Source organism: Biomphalaria glabrata, chromosome 6 (genome assembly GCF_947242115.1).
Source record: "Biomphalaria glabrata chromosome 6, xgBioGlab47.1, whole genome shotgun sequence".
NCBI classification, from domain to species: Eukaryota; Metazoa; Mollusca; class Gastropoda; family Planorbidae; genus Biomphalaria; species Biomphalaria glabrata.
The window spans coordinates 9,840,263-9,858,818 of record NC_074716.1 but is presented as its reverse complement, the minus strand read 5'-3'; the positions used below and the strand labels follow the sequence as shown (position 1 = coordinate 9,858,818).

At 35.7% G+C, this 18,556-nt stretch overlaps 1 protein-coding gene across 1 annotated transcript; it reads left to right on the top strand.

Annotated features, from left to right (window-relative positions):
* The first annotated feature begins 6,484 nt into the window (after positions 1 to 6,484).
* Positions 6,485 to 15,378, top strand: LOC129927002 (uncharacterized). The gene is made up of 2 exons (XM_056034077.1): positions 6,485 to 6,643; positions 11,972 to 15,378. The coding sequence occupies exons 1-2, from the start codon at positions 6,601 to 6,603 to the stop codon at positions 13,642 to 13,644; spliced, it is 1,716 nt and encodes a 571-aa protein (XP_055890052.1). The 5' UTR covers positions 6,485 to 6,600; the 3' UTR covers positions 13,645 to 15,378.
* Positions 15,379 to 18,556: the final 3,178 nt, after the last annotated feature.

Below are 18,556 nucleotides of genomic sequence, written 5' to 3'. Positions count from 1 at the left end.
TATAATGTAAGTTAATAAGAAAATAGATACTAAAAATTAAAGTAGTTAAATTGTCACCTCTAACACAAGAGTTACAGTTTGGACTTTTATTAACAGTTAATTTACACCAAACAGAAATAGACTAAACAGGGTTTGTTTGTTTTTTTACTTGAGACTATATCAAACATAGTCTTAATCAATTTATACTTTTGAAACCAATTTTTATTAAGTATATATATATATATATATATATTAAGTGTCAGGTATCTTGTCTAAATGTCTAGCTAAGCAAAAGAGCAATGCACACCTGAGACACTATATACACATATTTCTTTTAGCAAAAAAGGATTATAATCTTAATATTATAATTATTCAATACTGAACAATTCGGAGAACACACCCTCAAGAGAAAACGTCTTTCTCTGCGTTGTTATGGCAAAATATGTAGGTCACAGTTGGGTCTTTTGAACCGCGTGAGAATAAAAAGCGCAAAGTAATTGTCTGTTGTCTACCACAATTGCGTAAAGGTATTGACGCTATTTAATGTATTTAAAAGTGTAAACATACATTAGTTATAAGATTGGTCCTAAAATCTTCTGTGTACTAGCTAGAAAATAAAAGCAAATTTTAACTCGAATAATTGGTAGCTAAACATAGATTATGATTTGTTTAAGAGATCATTACTTATAACATTATTTTATCAACAAAGAAAAAAATACATCGAAATAGTATGCAATTTCATTTTTGATTGGACTGTGAATTTAATATAACTGGAGATTTGGTTAGTATATATTAAAAGTTTCTAATACTAACAATTCACGTACAAAAAAAAACAACAGAATGAGCATATAAATATAAACAGCTTATACCTGGGTTGACAACATCAGCCAGGAAAACCAATAACTTAGCAGAGTTAAAGTCTCTGATTAACACGCATGACTAGATTAACACATGAAACACGTAAGACTTAATTATCTTCTCTTCGGAAGTCACGTCTGTAATTTATACGATTTTATACCTAGAAATACTTTTTATGTATAAATATTGTTTAATCTTTTTAAATACTTTTAATAATGAATGAGCCCGATAAGTTTAAAAAAAAAACTAAGGTAGATTTAAGCGACAAGAACAATTCGAATCGTTATAATTAAAACAAACGTTTGTCTAGAGACAGCAAAATACTGTGAAACAGAGACAATGAAATACATTGTGATTAGAACACGAAACTTTGGAAAGTCTTACTACAGATTTAGTTATAATATAAATACTCTTTTACAATAGTTTAACATTAAAATATATTTATATGTATCTTATAAATTAATCAAAACTGATTTAACCCAAACAGAAAATGTTTTTATTTCATTATTTACTGCTTGTTAGCTTCGGGAGGTTTGTCTCTTTATACATAAAATACATTTACACTAAGCCTCCGATATTTCCATTCATTATCTGCTAGCTATTTAGGATGTATACAAATATAGCCAGGTAAATTACGAAATATATGTATTGACAAAGAACACTCTACAGATGTTAATTTGATAAATATTAAATCAAATCATGCTTCAGAGCGTTTCTGTTAGTGTTTAGAAGCAAACTCTTTTTTATTATTTAATATTATTATGTTGTTTCGTTGTTATTGTTTGCCTCAGATATATATTTCATGACTTATGTATAACTATAGAACTAATAATAAAGGCAAAATATAATATTATTATCTATTAGGCGTCAAATTACATTATAGTTAGTTCCGGGAATCCATAATTGGTCAGGTTGCCTTGCTACTGTGTTATTACTGTCACCGTGGACTTTGGTCGATCACTGGTTTGCCCCAGGACATTTTTGTGTATCAGAAGATGTAATAGATCTAAATTAAGAGGAAAATTTGAGTTGATAGCAAAATCACCTGTCTAATTTTGTTAATTATCTCTAGCTTAAAACAGACAAATTTATCATTAAGTGGTATAAAGTATTAAAATTTTTACCTGGGAAAAGTTACCAGACGAGATAATAAAGTAGATTAGCGGAGTCGTCATTAATAATAGCTGGAAGTCCGCTGGTACTAAATATTCATTAAAACTAATTCTATAACTTCGTTTGAACGATTTTCCCTAAGGGAGAAAGGAACGGAACCAGTGACATTTTTACACTATAAACCACAATATCTCATTAACCTATTTACACCTCTAGATTTTAAATTGATTAGCGATAATATAATTATGGTTACGATATTTATCTAAGTTAGTGTAATTGTATGTTCTGATGCATTCGATATGTGGCTGAACAACAATGACTGAGAAGGATTTTAGGAATCAGTTACAGAGATCAGGTCTAAAACAAAGAAACGTTATGACGAACTGGGACTCGACCACTTCATGAGGTTGTGACTGAGCGTCGAAAGAGGTTTTGCGGATCTACATCTAAGTAGGTTCAATGCATTGAATAATTAGAACGACAGTCCAAAATAACATAGAAATGAACATGAACATGAACATGAACTAGTGATGCAAACAATAATTGTCTTTTTAAACAGACAATCTGAGAGTAGTGCCAGTTTGCTTCTAGGTGCGATGTGTATGAAATACAAGATGACAATGATCTCAAATGTAATATAGTCTTCATAGTATATTACGTCTGGTCACATTTTATTGAATTGCAAATAATGTGTTTCAATATTCCATGTGTTTTTCTCAACACTTGGGAAGCCATGCTATTGACGGCGATGACAAGAGGGTCAACCCAAGAGATATAAAATTATTGTATATAGCTCAATAAGAAAATTCGAAATTGACGCCCATGACAGAGAAATGCATTCCCAAGATCATCCATCATCGCCTGCGACTTGCTATGAGGCAAAAGACAACAACCGACAACGACAAAAGACAACAACCAGCAGCGACAAAAGACAACAACCGACAACGACAAAAGACAACAACCAGCAATGACAAAAGACAACAACCAGCAATGACAAAAGGCAACAACCAGCAATAACAAAAGACAACAACCAGCAATGACAAAAGACAACAACCAGCAATGACAAAAGACAACAACCAGCAATGACAAAAGACAACAACCAGCAATGACAAAAGGCAACAACCAGCAATAACAAAAGACAACAACCAGCAATGACAAAAGACAACAACCAGCAATGACAAAAGACAACAACCAGCAATGACAAAAGACAACGACCAGCAATAATAAAAGACAACGACCAGCAATGACAAAAGACAACAACCAGCAATGACAAAAGACAACAACCAGCAATGACAAAAGACAACAACCAGCAATGACAAAAGACAACAACCAGCAATGACAAAAGACAACAACCAGCAATGACAAAAGGCAACAACCAGCAATAACAAAAGACAACAACCAGCAATGACAAAAGACAACAACCAGCAATGACAAAAGACAACAACCAGCAATGACAAAAGACAACGACCAGCAATGACAAAAGACAACAACCAGCAATGACAAAAGACAACAACCAGCAATGACAAAAGACAACAACCAGCAATGACAAAAGGCAACAACCAGCAATAACAAAAGACAACAACCAGCAATGACAAAAGACAACAACCAGCAATGACAAAAGACAACAACCAGCAATGACAAAAGACAACAACCAGCAATGACAAAAGGCAACAACCAGCAATAACAAAAGACAACAACCAGCAATGACAAAAGACAACAACCAGCAATGACAAAAGACAACAACCAGCAATGACAAAAGACAACAACCAGCAATGACAAAAGGCAACAACCAGCAATAACAAAAGACAACAACCAGCAATGACAAAAGACAACAACCAGCAATGACAAAAGACAACAACCAGCAATGACAAAAGACAACGACCAGCAATAATAAAAGACGAGTTTTAAGAAGCTCAATACTGCTTTAAATGTAATCAGCTTTTCAAAGTAAAGATCGGACTTTTAGCCACATTCCAACACACACGTTGGCTGGCAACTAGAAAGGGAGGGGTCAGTAATGTTGGCCAAGGGTAGTGCGTGAGAATGACCAGGTTACTAGGTCAGATTATCTTATCTTACCTTTTCAAATACAATACGTCCTACGCGTGTAAAAAATAATTTCGGGTAAATATTTTTCGTTAATAGATTATTCCTCTGAGCGAGGCTCGGCCACCTGGTACTGACTATTAACTGAGTTAGGACATGCATAAAGGGCGATCGGGACAAAAATATGAGAGATAACTGGTCCATGTGCGGCATCGGGTCTGTCCTTGTACGGGGACAAGGCGAGATTAAAACTCACTGCCCGCTTCCTTTCACGTGCTCTAAGGGAGTCATCTCAGCATGTTCGTTAACTAATGGGGTTTCTGATACGGTGCTCTAAAGAAGGTACCTAACGCCATGTGAACGTTTTCAGAAAGGGTACCTCCCTTCCCTCCTTAATAAACAAATAAAGGTTAATGGGGGGTGACATTTGGCAAGCACAACGACCAACAGCCTTTACTTTTTACAAAGCTTATATCAACTCACTCTGTCTGTCTGGTAAAAAGTTTCAACATATGGTTTTCCCAATTCTCGGATCAAGTTGAAACGTTGCACAATTATTTATTGTACCTGACAAAACATGAATCAAATAAAACATTACCAATTACTAAATTAATTGATGTTTATAAATGTTTGTACTTGACATCGAAATAAGGGAAATAACCGGATTTAATCCCCATCTAACGTATTGACACGTTTGTTTCTCCCTCTTCCCATTCTCGGATCAAGTCGAAATTTTCCATAACTATTCAGAGTCGAAAGAAAGGGAGCTAAATCCTGAAACTTTCAAATAAATGGCAGTAATGAGGGGTTCCTTCCCTTTGATAAGCGTTGTTTTAAAAAAAGTAATCTTTTTTCTTGTGCATGTCACCAACAAATGTCAAGTACTCATTAGAGCTGTGTGAAATCAGTGTCCTCCTAAATATACCGAAATAAAAAAAATACCAGTTTTCACTATCGCTTCAAAGACTAAGGCTTTACCACTCAGCCATCGCGCCTCTGAAGTATTTGCATGCAGAGCAGAGTACATTACAATTAACCATGTTTTGATGGAGGCCGGTTCAGACAGTAAAGGAGCCTAACTACCATTGGAAAACTGCCTTGTGTCGAACACCCATCCAAAGAAAAGCCCTTACCAAAGATGGGTGCAAAAGACAAAACGAAATGTTTTAATTGACCCTCCGGCGAACAACCGCTTTTTCTGCATTTGATTTGTCAGATTATGTACATCTTAACCCTAACGGCGTAGTCTTTTGAAAGACAGTACTCATTAGTTCATCTTCGGATCCGAAAACATTGCCACTAGTATTAATTTTTTAAATAAAATCACGTTCGTTTAAATCTCACGCTGGTAAACCAAATCACAACCCTTTATTGAATGTGTTCTTTCACAACGATGCCATGCTATGCAGTGTAAACTCCTCTCCAGGGTATTAAGACTTCAGAACCATTACCTTTCTAAAGTTATAGAAACATAGTCCATGATAACGTCTTAGGTCAACACTACCACTAACAATTTTCAAATATCATTATTTATGACAAATCTCCTTATGGATAATAAAGATTATTATGCTAGAAACGAAAGAGTATTCCTTCTCTGGCGCTACCAGGGTCGAGTTTCGTTAAAAGGAAACAAATTGCATTGTAGACCCTTTATCAGTTTCCACTGGGAATTTTCTGGTGATGTGGCAGGTCTGTAGCAGTACCGCCCTCTGATAGGCAACTAGAATGTTCTCAGGAATGTTAAGGGCCTTGAAGGTATCTGTGAGGTCAGTTGCTATTATCCCCTCGGTTGATATAACAATGGGGTATATAGTTATTTTGGATAACTTCCATAAATGTTTAGGCCTAATCTCAAAGCCTAATGTGTTATAATAATAATAATAATAATAATAATCTTTATTGTCTATATGGAAATTAGTCTTACAATTTGTGCATTACACCAAACAAAACATTATAACTAGAAAGAAACAAAATATACATTCACACAAGACTCATAATTTACATGTGAAAACTTTATATCAAATTGTTTCTATTTAATGATTTGATTGCTAGGGGAACAAAAGAGTGTTTGTGTCTGTTTGTCATTGCTATCGGTGTCTTGTATCTCTTTTGTGGTGGTAAAATTATTATTATCGTTAATATTATTTGATTAATGTGTTTAGAGAAAGTACCGTATAGAGCCCTACTTGGTCTGCTAAAACATCATTTTTTGTATGATGCCATGACTATGTCGGGGGTGATTCGCATGGGACCAGTTAGTACCAGCAAAACTTTCTTCGTACTTTCATCTTCCCTTCACACAATTGACCACACGCTGGCCTGTATCGTTAGTCAGCCTATCACACAGATTAACCCTTTCAAAACGTGTTTCATAGTTATTTTGGTTTTAAAATATTCAATTTATTGGGAATTCTAAACTCAAGACTATAGGACACCGTGTTGAATACTCGCTTTAAAACTATTTTTTTAATTGGCTTTGATATTTACATATATATATAGGTCCTAATCTACGAAATCCGGAAGCGACAAGTAAGATCTAAAAAGAGCCAAAAATACTGAGCAATTCATCTATCAGACTAGATTCGGAAAGAACTACAATAATCTATGGAAAATATTAGTGGAACTCCCATTGTATCATGCGTTGGAAGTAAATACTTACGAATTATTAATTGATTTCTTAGTGACATAATCTAGATCTAGTTTAACCAAAATGTAGCCATGCTATAATCTAAATATAGTCAAGATCTAATCCCGCATTTCTCAAACTGCAAGGCGCCCCCCCCTCCCCCAGATGGCATGACGTCCTGACAGCAGGTCAATTTCTTTGTAAAGGGATAAAAAAAAAGTATTTTTATTTTAAATATCAACCCATGGTAAATATTAACTAAATTAAATGGCATTATTAGCAATTAATATTTCCTTTTAAAGATTTGTCTCCATCTTCTAATAAGAACGTTTTAAAATGTATATTAATTTCTTGAGAGGCGTCTCAATGATAATCAAATAAAGCTTTATGAAGGAGACAACATTTCAAAGAGTCTTGACTAACGCAATGTTTCTTGACTTTCTTTAATCATGATTGCCTCAAGGGGTCGTTACATTTTGGCGTGTCCTGCACGGTTAGCCTGGTATAGAAAAAGAAAATGGCAGGGGTCCCGCTGTACGCAGAGGCCTCGAGTCTGACACCCCGCCAGACAGAACAGTGTACACTGTTCCCATTCAGGCCGGTGAGAGGGAGCTCTTCTTCACTTTTGCTGGCCAGATTTCCAAGAGCCGAAGGCTCAACTTTACCTGACAGTTTCAAGAAGAAATATAGCATGCCATATTAACTTAAAAACATTGAGCCGTGTTATAAGCTAGAAATGGAGTAACAGCGTCTTGGGTTGCTTCAATGTAAGTAACTGCTTTCCATTAAGTTCATTGTAGTGGTGGCAAGCACTAATTGTGCGTTTAAGGTGATAACTTTTGCCAATTCTTCCCTTTCTTTTTTTCCCTGTATAAACCATTGATAGTATTACTATAGGGATAGTCCTGATGATCACGAATTTAAATTTAAACACAGCTACTAATTATTCATTTTTTTCAAAGCTCAATATGTTTCTTTTTTCTTTTTTATTTAAAATCTTTAACTAAGTATTTTTGTTTACGAGATCCGTAGCAGTATTTTGAAGTTTTAAACTGAGTTGATATCTTAATTGACTTTCAACTATGATTTATGAGTAGCAAGCTGTCTCAACAGCTGGGATTAACAGAACTATTGTATCCTATCCTTCGAAATAGAACTGTAAAATAGTGTTCAACATTCTATTGGGACGATCGCGTCATGGGTAGCTTTTTATTATATTGCTTTGTGTTGTGTAAAAAAAATGTTTATGTAATGATTATAGCAGAATAAAAAAAGGATTAGGTTTAATCAGCAAACCAAAAAAAAAAAGCATTAAATATTTCTCTGACCAATGCTTAGTATTTGGTTCATAGTTCTATCAAAAAGTTAACATCACTATAATTAGACTATATACCTGTGCCAGGTTTTATTTAAAATTGCTATGAGTATTGAAATGTGATAGGAAAACAAAGCCTCACAGATTCAAAAAGAGATGATGCTTCCAATATTAGTGGACAGTACAATGGCCATAAGCATTATTTCATCAAAAGCAGCTGCTGGAGCTTTATGTGCATTGTGCTAACCGCAACCTAAACTTGGTCTGAAACGATTAAGTCTGCAATGTTAAAGACGTTGCAGATTTCTATGACTTAGTATGACTTAGTATGACTTAGTATGACTTAGTATGACTTAGTATGACTTAGTATGACATAGTTTGTGTTTTATTTTGCTCACATAATCTCAAGATGGTCACGTCTTGATTCTATTTGGAAAGCACAATTTATAGGAAAGTAAAAAAAAAAAATGCCAACAAGTTGGTCATCAAGGAATGATTTTCTAACGGCAATGAGACTCCGATACTTTGATGTACTAAAGCTGTTAACATAAATTATTTTGTGTTCCTCAAGCAGATTAGATCGCCTGGAAGCTGCAGCACTTAGAGTTAAATTAGAAAATTCGGTAACATTGTTCAGTTTATTGTTAAGTAAATAATTGTAATAGCGCAGTCAGAGTTTTGTCAAGAATGTTTGAAAATAAGCAGAAAGACCTACATAAAACAGAAAGTCAACTGGAGAAGATCTGGATTGAAGTAATTTATTGGAGAAATGACTTTTTAGAGGGTGTGAAATGAGGCTGCTGAAATAGCGCGATCTTGGGCTTTTCATACAGTTGGGTTTTTTTTTTGTTGTTGTTGTTTTTTTGTTGTTTTTTTGCACTACACCATTGCGGAAAGTTATAAGGGAATTTGATAACCCTACGACTAATTACTGTGAAGAAAAAATTCAAATTCAAGAATTAAGAGAAGACTTTCAGAATCAACTTTCCAATTCAAAGTATTTTACCGAACTATCAATGTCAATTGTTTCACAAATACTTAACAGATTTAAACATAAACTATTGTCATCATGTCTGAGTCGTTAATGCCCAGTTTCATTTCAAGTGCAAACGACACAGAATTATATGATGGCACCATTCTCTATTCACATTTGACCCAGACGATATTGCCATGGAATATTGTTCATGGATGGAATCCTTTAAGGAAGCCTTTCATAAAGACATATCAAGTACGTACCATCTATATATATATTTCAGACGTTACTTCAGAAAAAGAAGATAATTACTTCCTACGCATTTCATGTGTCAATCTAGTCATGGATTTAATCAATGGCTTAAGCTCTGCTAAGTCGTTTTCCTGGCTGATTCAGGCAATCCATGGCACTAGGGAAGAAGGAGCACTTGTACGAATGATTGTTTCGTATGAAATATTACATTTGCCTTTATCTTTGTGTCTTTCTGAGTATTTCATTAGGTTTTCTTATTCTTTTTTTTATGGTTTAGTGTTTTATGTATTATAGCTACTTTACTTTTTATTCCTCTGTCCTGAAATGTCTCTTAAGTTAAGTGATTTTACTAATGGTGTTACTCTAATTAAACTGGAATATTCGTTTGTTTTAAATCTCAATGCTCTATTTTTTATTCATTCTAGTTTCTTTATGTTTTCTCGAGTTTTGGGGTCCCAAAAAGAGGATGCATGTTTAAATATTGGCCTCACTAAAGTTAAATAACATTGTACCGTAATATTAAAATTATTCAATTGTTTTGTCTCACTTTACATTCGTGTCCACTAAGATATTCTTGACCCAGGGCACACTGGTACCTTGCTACGCCTCCTTATATGAAGATTAGTCTCGCTTTGCTGTGTGGTCGTCTCCCATACAGAATAAATGTTAAAAGAGTTATAAACTGTTTTATTAATAATTTATTATTAGATTGTATTGAATGCTTTCAAACTAGTCAATCTATCTAAGCCTATTTTTAGTAAACATTTTATATGTATAGAAGCGCTTTTATCTTGAGTATATTACATTCATACAATGTAGTTATATGTGATTAGTAAACATTAATTTAAAATAGACAGAAAGACAGTAAAGATAATCCACTGCCGATGACAGATGTGCGGTGGATGGTAGCGAAACATGATGGTCGCAGCTGGGGCTGCGTAGTCACGTAAAATACTGCAACCTTCCTTAATCTTAGGACTCGAAGACAAGCCTGATATAAGTAAAAAATAATAGCATTTGAAATTGTGCAACTAAAAATATGTGTTGTTGCGATGATGAAATAGATTTGAAATGTAAGTGTATTTATTAATTCTAGAATGGATAGAATTCCACACCAGAGGGAGTTTACTTTCAAATAAGCTCAAGGAGTGCGAAACAGGAACATAGAGAATATTACCAAGGATGAGACAGGGAAACATCGGCGTATCTTACACATTACAGATGTCCTTTAGAGAAGCTCATTACGTACTAGGCGTATCCGTATGTTAATTAAGTCGTGCATGTTAATTAGAGACTTAAAGTCTAATGTCAAAGGCTCTCGTGGCTGATTCAGTTAACGAGTCTCATGTTCTTATGGTACAAGGATTCAGTCAACGAGTCCCATGTTCTTAAGGTACCAGGATTCAGTCAACGAGTCTCAGGTTCTTATGGCACCAGGATTCAGTCAACGAGTCCCATGTTCTTATGGTACAAGGATTCAGTCAACGAGTCTCATGTTCCTATGGCACCAAGATTCAGTCAACGAGTCCCATGTTCTTATGGTACAAGGATTCAGTCAACGAGTCTCATGTTCCTATGGCACCAAGATTCAGTCAACGAGTCCCATGTTCTTATGGTACAAGGATTCAGTCAACGAGTCTCATGTTCTTATGGCACCAGGATTCAGTCAACGAGTCCCATGTTCCTATGGCACCAAGATTCAGTTAACGAGTCTCATGTTCTTATGGCACCAAGATTCAGTCAACGAGTCTCATGTTCCTATGGCACCAAGATTCAGTCAACGAGTCTCAGGTTCTTATGGCACCAGGATTCAGTCAACGAGTCCCATGTTCCTATGGCACCAAGATTCAGTCAACGAGTCTCATGTTCTTATGGCACCAAGATTCAGTCAACGAGTCTCATGTTCCTATGGCACCAAAATTCAGTCAACGAGTCCCATGTTCTTATGGCACCAAGATTCAGTCAACGAGTCTCAGGTTCTTATGGCACCAAGATTCAGTCAACGAGTCCCATGTTCTTATGGCACCAAGATTCAGTCAACGAGTCTCATGTTCTTATGGCACCAAGATTCAGTCAACGAGTCTCATGTTCCTATGGCACCAAGATTCAGTCAACGAGTCCCATGTTCTTATGGCACCAAGATTCAGTCAACGAGTCTCAGATTCTTATGGCACCAAGATTCAGTCAACGAGTCCCATGTTCTTATGGCACCAAGATTCAGTCAACGAGTCCCATGTTTTTATGGTACAAGGATTCAGTCAACGAGTCTCATGTTCCTATGGCACCAAGATTCAGTCAACGAGTCCCATGTTTTTATGGTACAAGGATTCAGTCAATGAGTCTCATGTTCTTATGGCACCAAGATTCAGTCAACGAGTCTCAGATTCTTATGGCACCAAGATTCAGTCAATGAGTCCCATGTTCTTATGGTACAAGGATTCAGTCAACGAGTCCCATGTTCTTATGGTATTAGGACAGAAAGAACTTTGTACCTTTGCTCTACATCAGTGTTTCCCAAACTTTTGACCTATGTGTACCCCTTTTATATCTGTTGTAAAATAGAGTACCCCTCGCCCCCCCCCCCACCACACTTTAATTTATTAACACAACACAATAAATGGGTATTTTAGAAAATCAACATAGTTAATGAGATGCAACGCATACCCTCTCCAAAGTCTTCCCGTACCCCTGGGGATACGCTTACCTCACTTCACTGCATGATAATGTATTCAACTATTTGTAATTACTTTTTAAATGTGTATACGATTAAATATTTCTTTTATTTTTTATTCCAACCTCTCTCCACCAGCCCTAGGTTTTAATGGCAATGAGCATCTTCAAAAGGAGGTGATCATCGAAAATAAGGGCTTTCATTTTAACCATTCAATCATGGCAGGTCTGTTACATTTCCTTGGAGGCAAACACAACATTGAACAAAAGAAACACCTGTCCGCTGAAACATTTATGAAATTTCTGATCATGTTAGAGGGAAAACATGATCTAACTTCGCTAGAGAACATGCTGGAACTCTGGGACGCTGTTTACGTCTTGCAGATTCCCTTACTCGTTCAACACCATGAACGGGTGCTAGGATGTTTAATTAACGACCATACGCTTGAGGCCATCTACACAAGGGCTTGTCTCTATGGCTCTAGCTTCATTCTCACAGAAGCCTTAAACTACACGCTGGAATGTTTTGAAAGTGTCTACACTGAAGGCTTGACCAGGATTTTAACGTATGAAGATTTAATGTTTCTAGTGGAGCACGATGAGTTATGCGTTGAGAAAGAAGACACAGTCTTGCTTGCAATTTTCCAATGGGCAGCAAATAGAGACATGCAAAACGAGAGATGCTTCGTGGAAGATATGGATGTGTCCTTCAGCGAAACAGGAAAAACAAGATTAGAAGTTTCATGTGAGGAAGAAAAACAATTTAAACATAGTGAGTCCAAGCTCTCTAAGCTTTTAAGAGCCTCTAGATTTGGTTTGGCCAGCCTTAAATGCCTTGAAGAGCTTAGTAATCACCATTTGTGTGAAATTAATCCAGAAGCGAAACGCGTTATTTCCGAAGGCATTGACTTTCAGATAGCAAGAAAATCGCATGGATACTGGCCTTCTTACGTCATCCATAGAAGTGAAAACAGTGTAAGGTATCTTGGGGCATTGGCAAACGGGGATAAAGTCAGTGTTCTTATTCTCTCAAAAAATATATGGAAAAAGCTTCCAAGATGTCCGCTCCTGTCAAGAATCAATAATTTGACAGTTTTTAATGACCAGCTGTACGCTGTGTGCAGCTCTGGCAGCGAAAGTCTAATCTTCTGTTATAAAAATTCTGAATGGAAATTTATCGCTGATATACCAGGGACGAACTTTATCGTCGTGTCTTATGGGGAGTTTATCTATTTTATAGACATCGACAACGAAAGCATAAAGTGCTTGAAGCCGGAAGATTTTCCCGTTTTTCATGGAGAGATCAAAATGCCGAGCACCGTGCACAACCCAGAAAGTGCTGTGGACTTTGAAGAAAGTATTTTGGTTTTCTGTTCGACGGACACCGACGAAATGTCAGAAGTATATTCTTTACAAGTGCCAGATATTGAATGGACTAGGTCTGGAACTCTTCAAGGTTCAGCCAAATATTTAGTCAGTTTCCGAAACAAGAATGGCCAATATGTCCTACAAAGAGATGGTTCCTTGAGCCAGGTTTTGAGGTCTCAAGATAAAGGCACTGCTTTCACTTTATTGGAGCGTCTGTGGTCGTTTGACATCATCCTACGTGGAGCTTTTATCTTCCGAGATGTATTGTATATTGCTGGCAATAGTCCATCTAAGACTCTAAGTGTCTGTGGAATTCCAGGCGTGTGCTGGAATGTGGAGTTCTGGCATCAGGTGAACCACTGCTCTAGCTTTGTGCATTTCTTTTTGCCAAGATCAAGAAAGAATGTGGTGCAAGTGAATAACGAAAATGAAGATGAACAATGAGCTTTCATTCGTTTTTGTTTGTGTGTGTGGTTTTTTTTTTTCTTTCTAGTAGATTCAGTTGGAGTAATCTGTTACAGGTACTATCGTTTATACACTGATGCAAAACTAACAAGCTCTGGGTGGATCAACCCATAACAATTTCTTTCTCCAAAATACAAATTTTACTGCTGAGATTTGACCTAATACTAACGAGCGAATTAAAAATAAAACGCGACAAACAGAGTTTATGAATCTTTGTTTAAAAATGTTGCTGTACTATGAGCTTGAAAGATTTTTTTCCAGTCTGATGATTAAGTAAGCCTGCAGTATTTCAAGTGTCTATGCAGACCTACCTGGTATTGACGTATTCTGTAACTCAAAGCCTTTGACTCCTTTGGGTGCTTATAATTCGTTTTGTCATCTGAGACTGACTTGTGCGTGTTTAAGCCGATTCACTTCAAGAACGCCTTCACTAAAAGAAGGTGCGTAGCTCTCTTGATCTTCGTCTGGGCCTTTTCCCTGGCGTGTTTAGCGGCCTTTGTAAAAGCTCTCTAACTGTCTGAAACCATTCTCAGCTATTGTTGCCCCTTTTTGTTAAAAAAATCTTCTTAATCGTCATCTTAAGTTACAAAATATCATCAATTATAAGCACTTTGGAGTTGTTCAATGGCTCGCGGTGGCTGACTGGTTAGATGCTTAACCTCCGAACCTGGGATTCTGGGTTCAAATCTCGGTGAAGACTGGGCTTTTGGATTTCGTTTTTTTTTTATGGCGCCCCTGATTCCACCCAACTCTAAATGTTACCAGACTTAAGTTGGGACAGTAGAGGCTGTTGGTCGTTGTGCTGGCCACATGGTACCCTGGTCGTAAACCGTTGGCCAAAGAAACAAATGACCTTAACATCATCTGCCCTATAGATTACAATGTCTAAAAAGGAAACATTTTTTGGGACATGTTCATTGACTAGCTTATGGAATGCAGCTTTAAAAACAATATAATTGATTAGTTTAAAAGGAATCTTTATCTTAAGAAATTTGTTCAAACTGATGTAGTATCACAATTGTATTACTTATAAGAAGATATCTATCTTTATTTGACTTCTTTGTTCGTTTAGAAATTCAGAGACCTTTCCAACATGTTGAGATAGATTCATTTTTGGATAGAGCTAAAACACCATTGTGATTATATTAAATTCATTTGTCTCTATTGTTTCAATTAAAATGTTTGTTTGACATGTGTCAGTACAAGAGAGCTGCTGTGTACAAAGTGTGTACTTATATACTGATGGCAATAATTTGAGTAGCAAGTAGAAGTGTATGTTTGTGTAGTCTGCTAACATCTCGCTTATTGAAATTTTGCAAAGTATTTGGTTTGGCCAAAGTTGAATAGCGAACTTAACGTAGGTCCATCCAAATGTCTTCATTGTGAATAAAACTTCAGTTCCTAACAATTGTCTTGGATTTTTTTTCACTGTTGAATACTCTGTTGTTGTTGTTGTCTGTTGTTGTTGTTGTTGCTGATGTTGTTGTTGTTGTTTTTTGTTGTTGTTGTCGTTGTTTTTTGTTGTTGTCGTTGCTGTTGTCGTTGTTGTTGTTGTTTTTTGTTGTTGTCGTTGCTGTTGTCGTTGTTGTTGTTGTTTTTTGTTGTTGTCGTTGTTGCTGTTGACGTTGTTGTTTTTTGTTGTTGCTGTTGTCGTTGTTGCTGTTGTCGTTGTTGTTGTTGTTGTTTTTGTTGTTTTCGTTGTTGTTTTGGTTTGAAAGTGAGAGGGAAAAGACTTTAAAAACAAAATAAAATAAAAATAATTTTTTAAAAAAAAGCTTTTAAGCGTTGTTGTATCAACGTTTGTCCGATTAGAAATATTTTTACCAATTATTTTAGTTTGGTGCAATTTCATGATTTTAGGTTTCTTGATACGTCATGGCTCTATCTCTTGTCTGGACTAGTCAGTAAAAAAGAAGGGGATTATATTCTTGAATTGTACTGTGATTGCATTTTAAAAGCATTTATTTTATAATCAGTTGAAAGACCTGAATAGAAAGACTAGGGCTCAAGGCTAATTAAGCTACTTCAAGCCAACACATTAATCACTGCGCTAGCTAATTACTTATGAAAATATAAGGTTTTATAGCTATTTATTGTTAGATTCAAACTTTGAAGCGGCGACATACAAAGTATAAAAAAGGACTAATTCAACTTATAATACCACATTAGTCAAGTACAATTGCTTTCCCTTGCTTGATCAAGCAAAATAATTAATTAACAGTAATAATAATATTGATTCCTGTTTAGTCAGGTAAAAGAAATGATTGTGAACGCAATTTCAGCTTGATCCGTGATAGTGTGAGTGAGAAATTACGCGTAAAAACGTTTTAACAGACAGACAGAGTGCGTTGATGTAGGATATGTGTGTAATTTGTGTCTGCGGGAACTAAAAAATAATATATATTAATATGTTATTGTTGTAGAAATGGTAGACAATCGTATGCTTTTTATGAACTATAAGTCATTTCACAGTTCCCATTCTAGACAGTCCTTAAATTAGATTCTTATCCTAGAAATTTGAAAGTAACAGGTAGAGTTCAGGTGGTAGGCTCTTGACATTCTAGGTCAGCAAAAGCAAGCAAGAGCTCCATCACATCTCCAGCCTGATTGAACAGTGTGTTTGTTCTGAAAGAGATTTTCACTAGTGTCTACGTTCACAGTCATTTCCAGTGAAACGAACGCTCCGGACAGTGAAGTTCAATTAACTCTATCTCTCCGTGATTATTTCCCATGATCCTACGGAGCTGTTCCTTTGCTCATTTCTAGTTCACTACCTTGTTATGATTAAACTTCTATAGAACTTTGTGATCAGACAATAGTTTATTTAGCATAGAATTTAATTAGATTAATGTTTATAAAACCACAAAAAATAATTTAATGTGTCGATGGTATCGTCAATTAGGAGAGAAAGAGTTAAACAAACTAGATATTAGTTTATCGTGAGAATGTTTCATACAAATGTGCGTTTGTCGTTGGATTATCATTGAATATGTGATGTTACTTAACAAGCTGATTGAGTAGAGTGTGAAAAGAGGCGTATCTAGCCACGTGAGGGTGGTGCGGGCCGCATGGGGCATCAGGCTTTGAGAGCTTCAAACTTTACCTCAGTATGTATTAAGTTCCTATTCCCTTGAGCTTTTTGGTTAAAAAAAACAAAAGGATATTACGACATTGGAGATTGGCCTGAAGACTTTTCACATAATGTTTGAATACTAAAATTTTTGTTAGAAATACTCTAATAATGAATACATGTTATTTTGAAAAAAAAAAACAAGTCTTTTTTGCAGTTTATTTCGATTTTTTTTTAGGGCATCATATACCCTAGCTACGCCACTGGCTCTGAAACATTTAACTTTTTTAATAGCCGTGAAACATTTAACCTATATATATATATTTTTTAGGTCACCCTAACCCCTCAGCTCAAAAAAACATTAAGAAACAGACACAAAATTTGACTAGAGTAACACCTTTAGTAAAATCACTAAATTTAGAAAGCCTTCAGGACAGAAGACTCAAAAGTAAAGTAGCAATTATAGGCTACATTAAACACTGAACCATAAACTTCAAATACAAAATCTAATAAAATACTCAGAAAGACACAAAGATAAAGGCACATTCCTCGTTCCATATGCTAGGACAAATTTGTACAAATGCTCCTTCTTCCCTAGTGTTATTAGAGCATGGAATGGGTTGCTTGAGCTAGTCAGGAAAACCAGTGACTTAGCAGAATTTAGGTCATTGGTCAATATGCATGACTAAATGCATGACGCGTACGACGTAATCATCTTCTTTTTTAAAAGTAACGTCTGTATTATATAAGATAAGATACGATATGTTAGGTAGTGAAATACAAATGAGCAAAGCGAAAAATATGATCGAAACAATGAAAATTGTTACAGAGAGAAAGAGTTAAAGACTTGAACTCTGCTATGTTGTTGGTTTTCATGGCTCATTCATTTGACACGTTGATTGCTATTTTGGCCCTAGGGAAGTAGAAGAACGTGTACGACTTAGTCCTAGCATTTGGAATAAGAAATGTGGTTTCACATTACAGCTTAGTGCAGCACTGCAGATGTCCATCAGCAAAATAAAATTATGTCTTTAAACGAACTAATATAAAAAAAAATAAAAAAATATCTTATTTATACGATTGACTACAAAGAAGAACTAAATGGAAAATTTGAGCATTTTTTTCTGTTATTTATTTGCTTTGAAACATATTTCAAATAGTTTAACTTTGTTTTCAAATGTCAAGTAATGCAATTACACATTCGATTTCTTTGACCATTGGAATGACAACGAAAGAAGTTATGTATACCTGTACAGTTTAGATTTTTCTTTTAGATCTCTTTTATAAATGTATACATTATATTACAAGATGGAATATTTTGTTAGTTGACTAACAGCCTCTGTATACACATTTATGAAACAGGGCTTTTCTTTTGGATATTATTCATACGGTATCAAGACATTTCAAGATTTATTTGACCATCGAAATGTCAGAGATCTAAATTTGGGATTACACTGAAAGTACACTGGGAAACTAACACAACAGTTGAGTGTCTCTATCAGTTTTCTGAATGCGAAGACCACAAGGTAGATGTTATTGTACTGACCTCCTAGGGTGTACTGTGGGACCACAACCCCGTACAAGTTAGAGGCCACTTTTGGTGTGTTGGTCAGTATGTAGAAGGCCGAGATCAATGCAACTTGTCGAATTATAAGTAGCTCTTTACCGCCGACTTTTTGAGATGCGTGGAAACCGGGCGCGTTTGAAGCATTGGATGCTGCCATGCGAAATTTTGCAGCGCGTCTCAATCCGTCTGCCATTATTATTACACAAACAATGACGATAATCTCCGTGCAAAAAGGAATTGTGGCGTCCTCAATG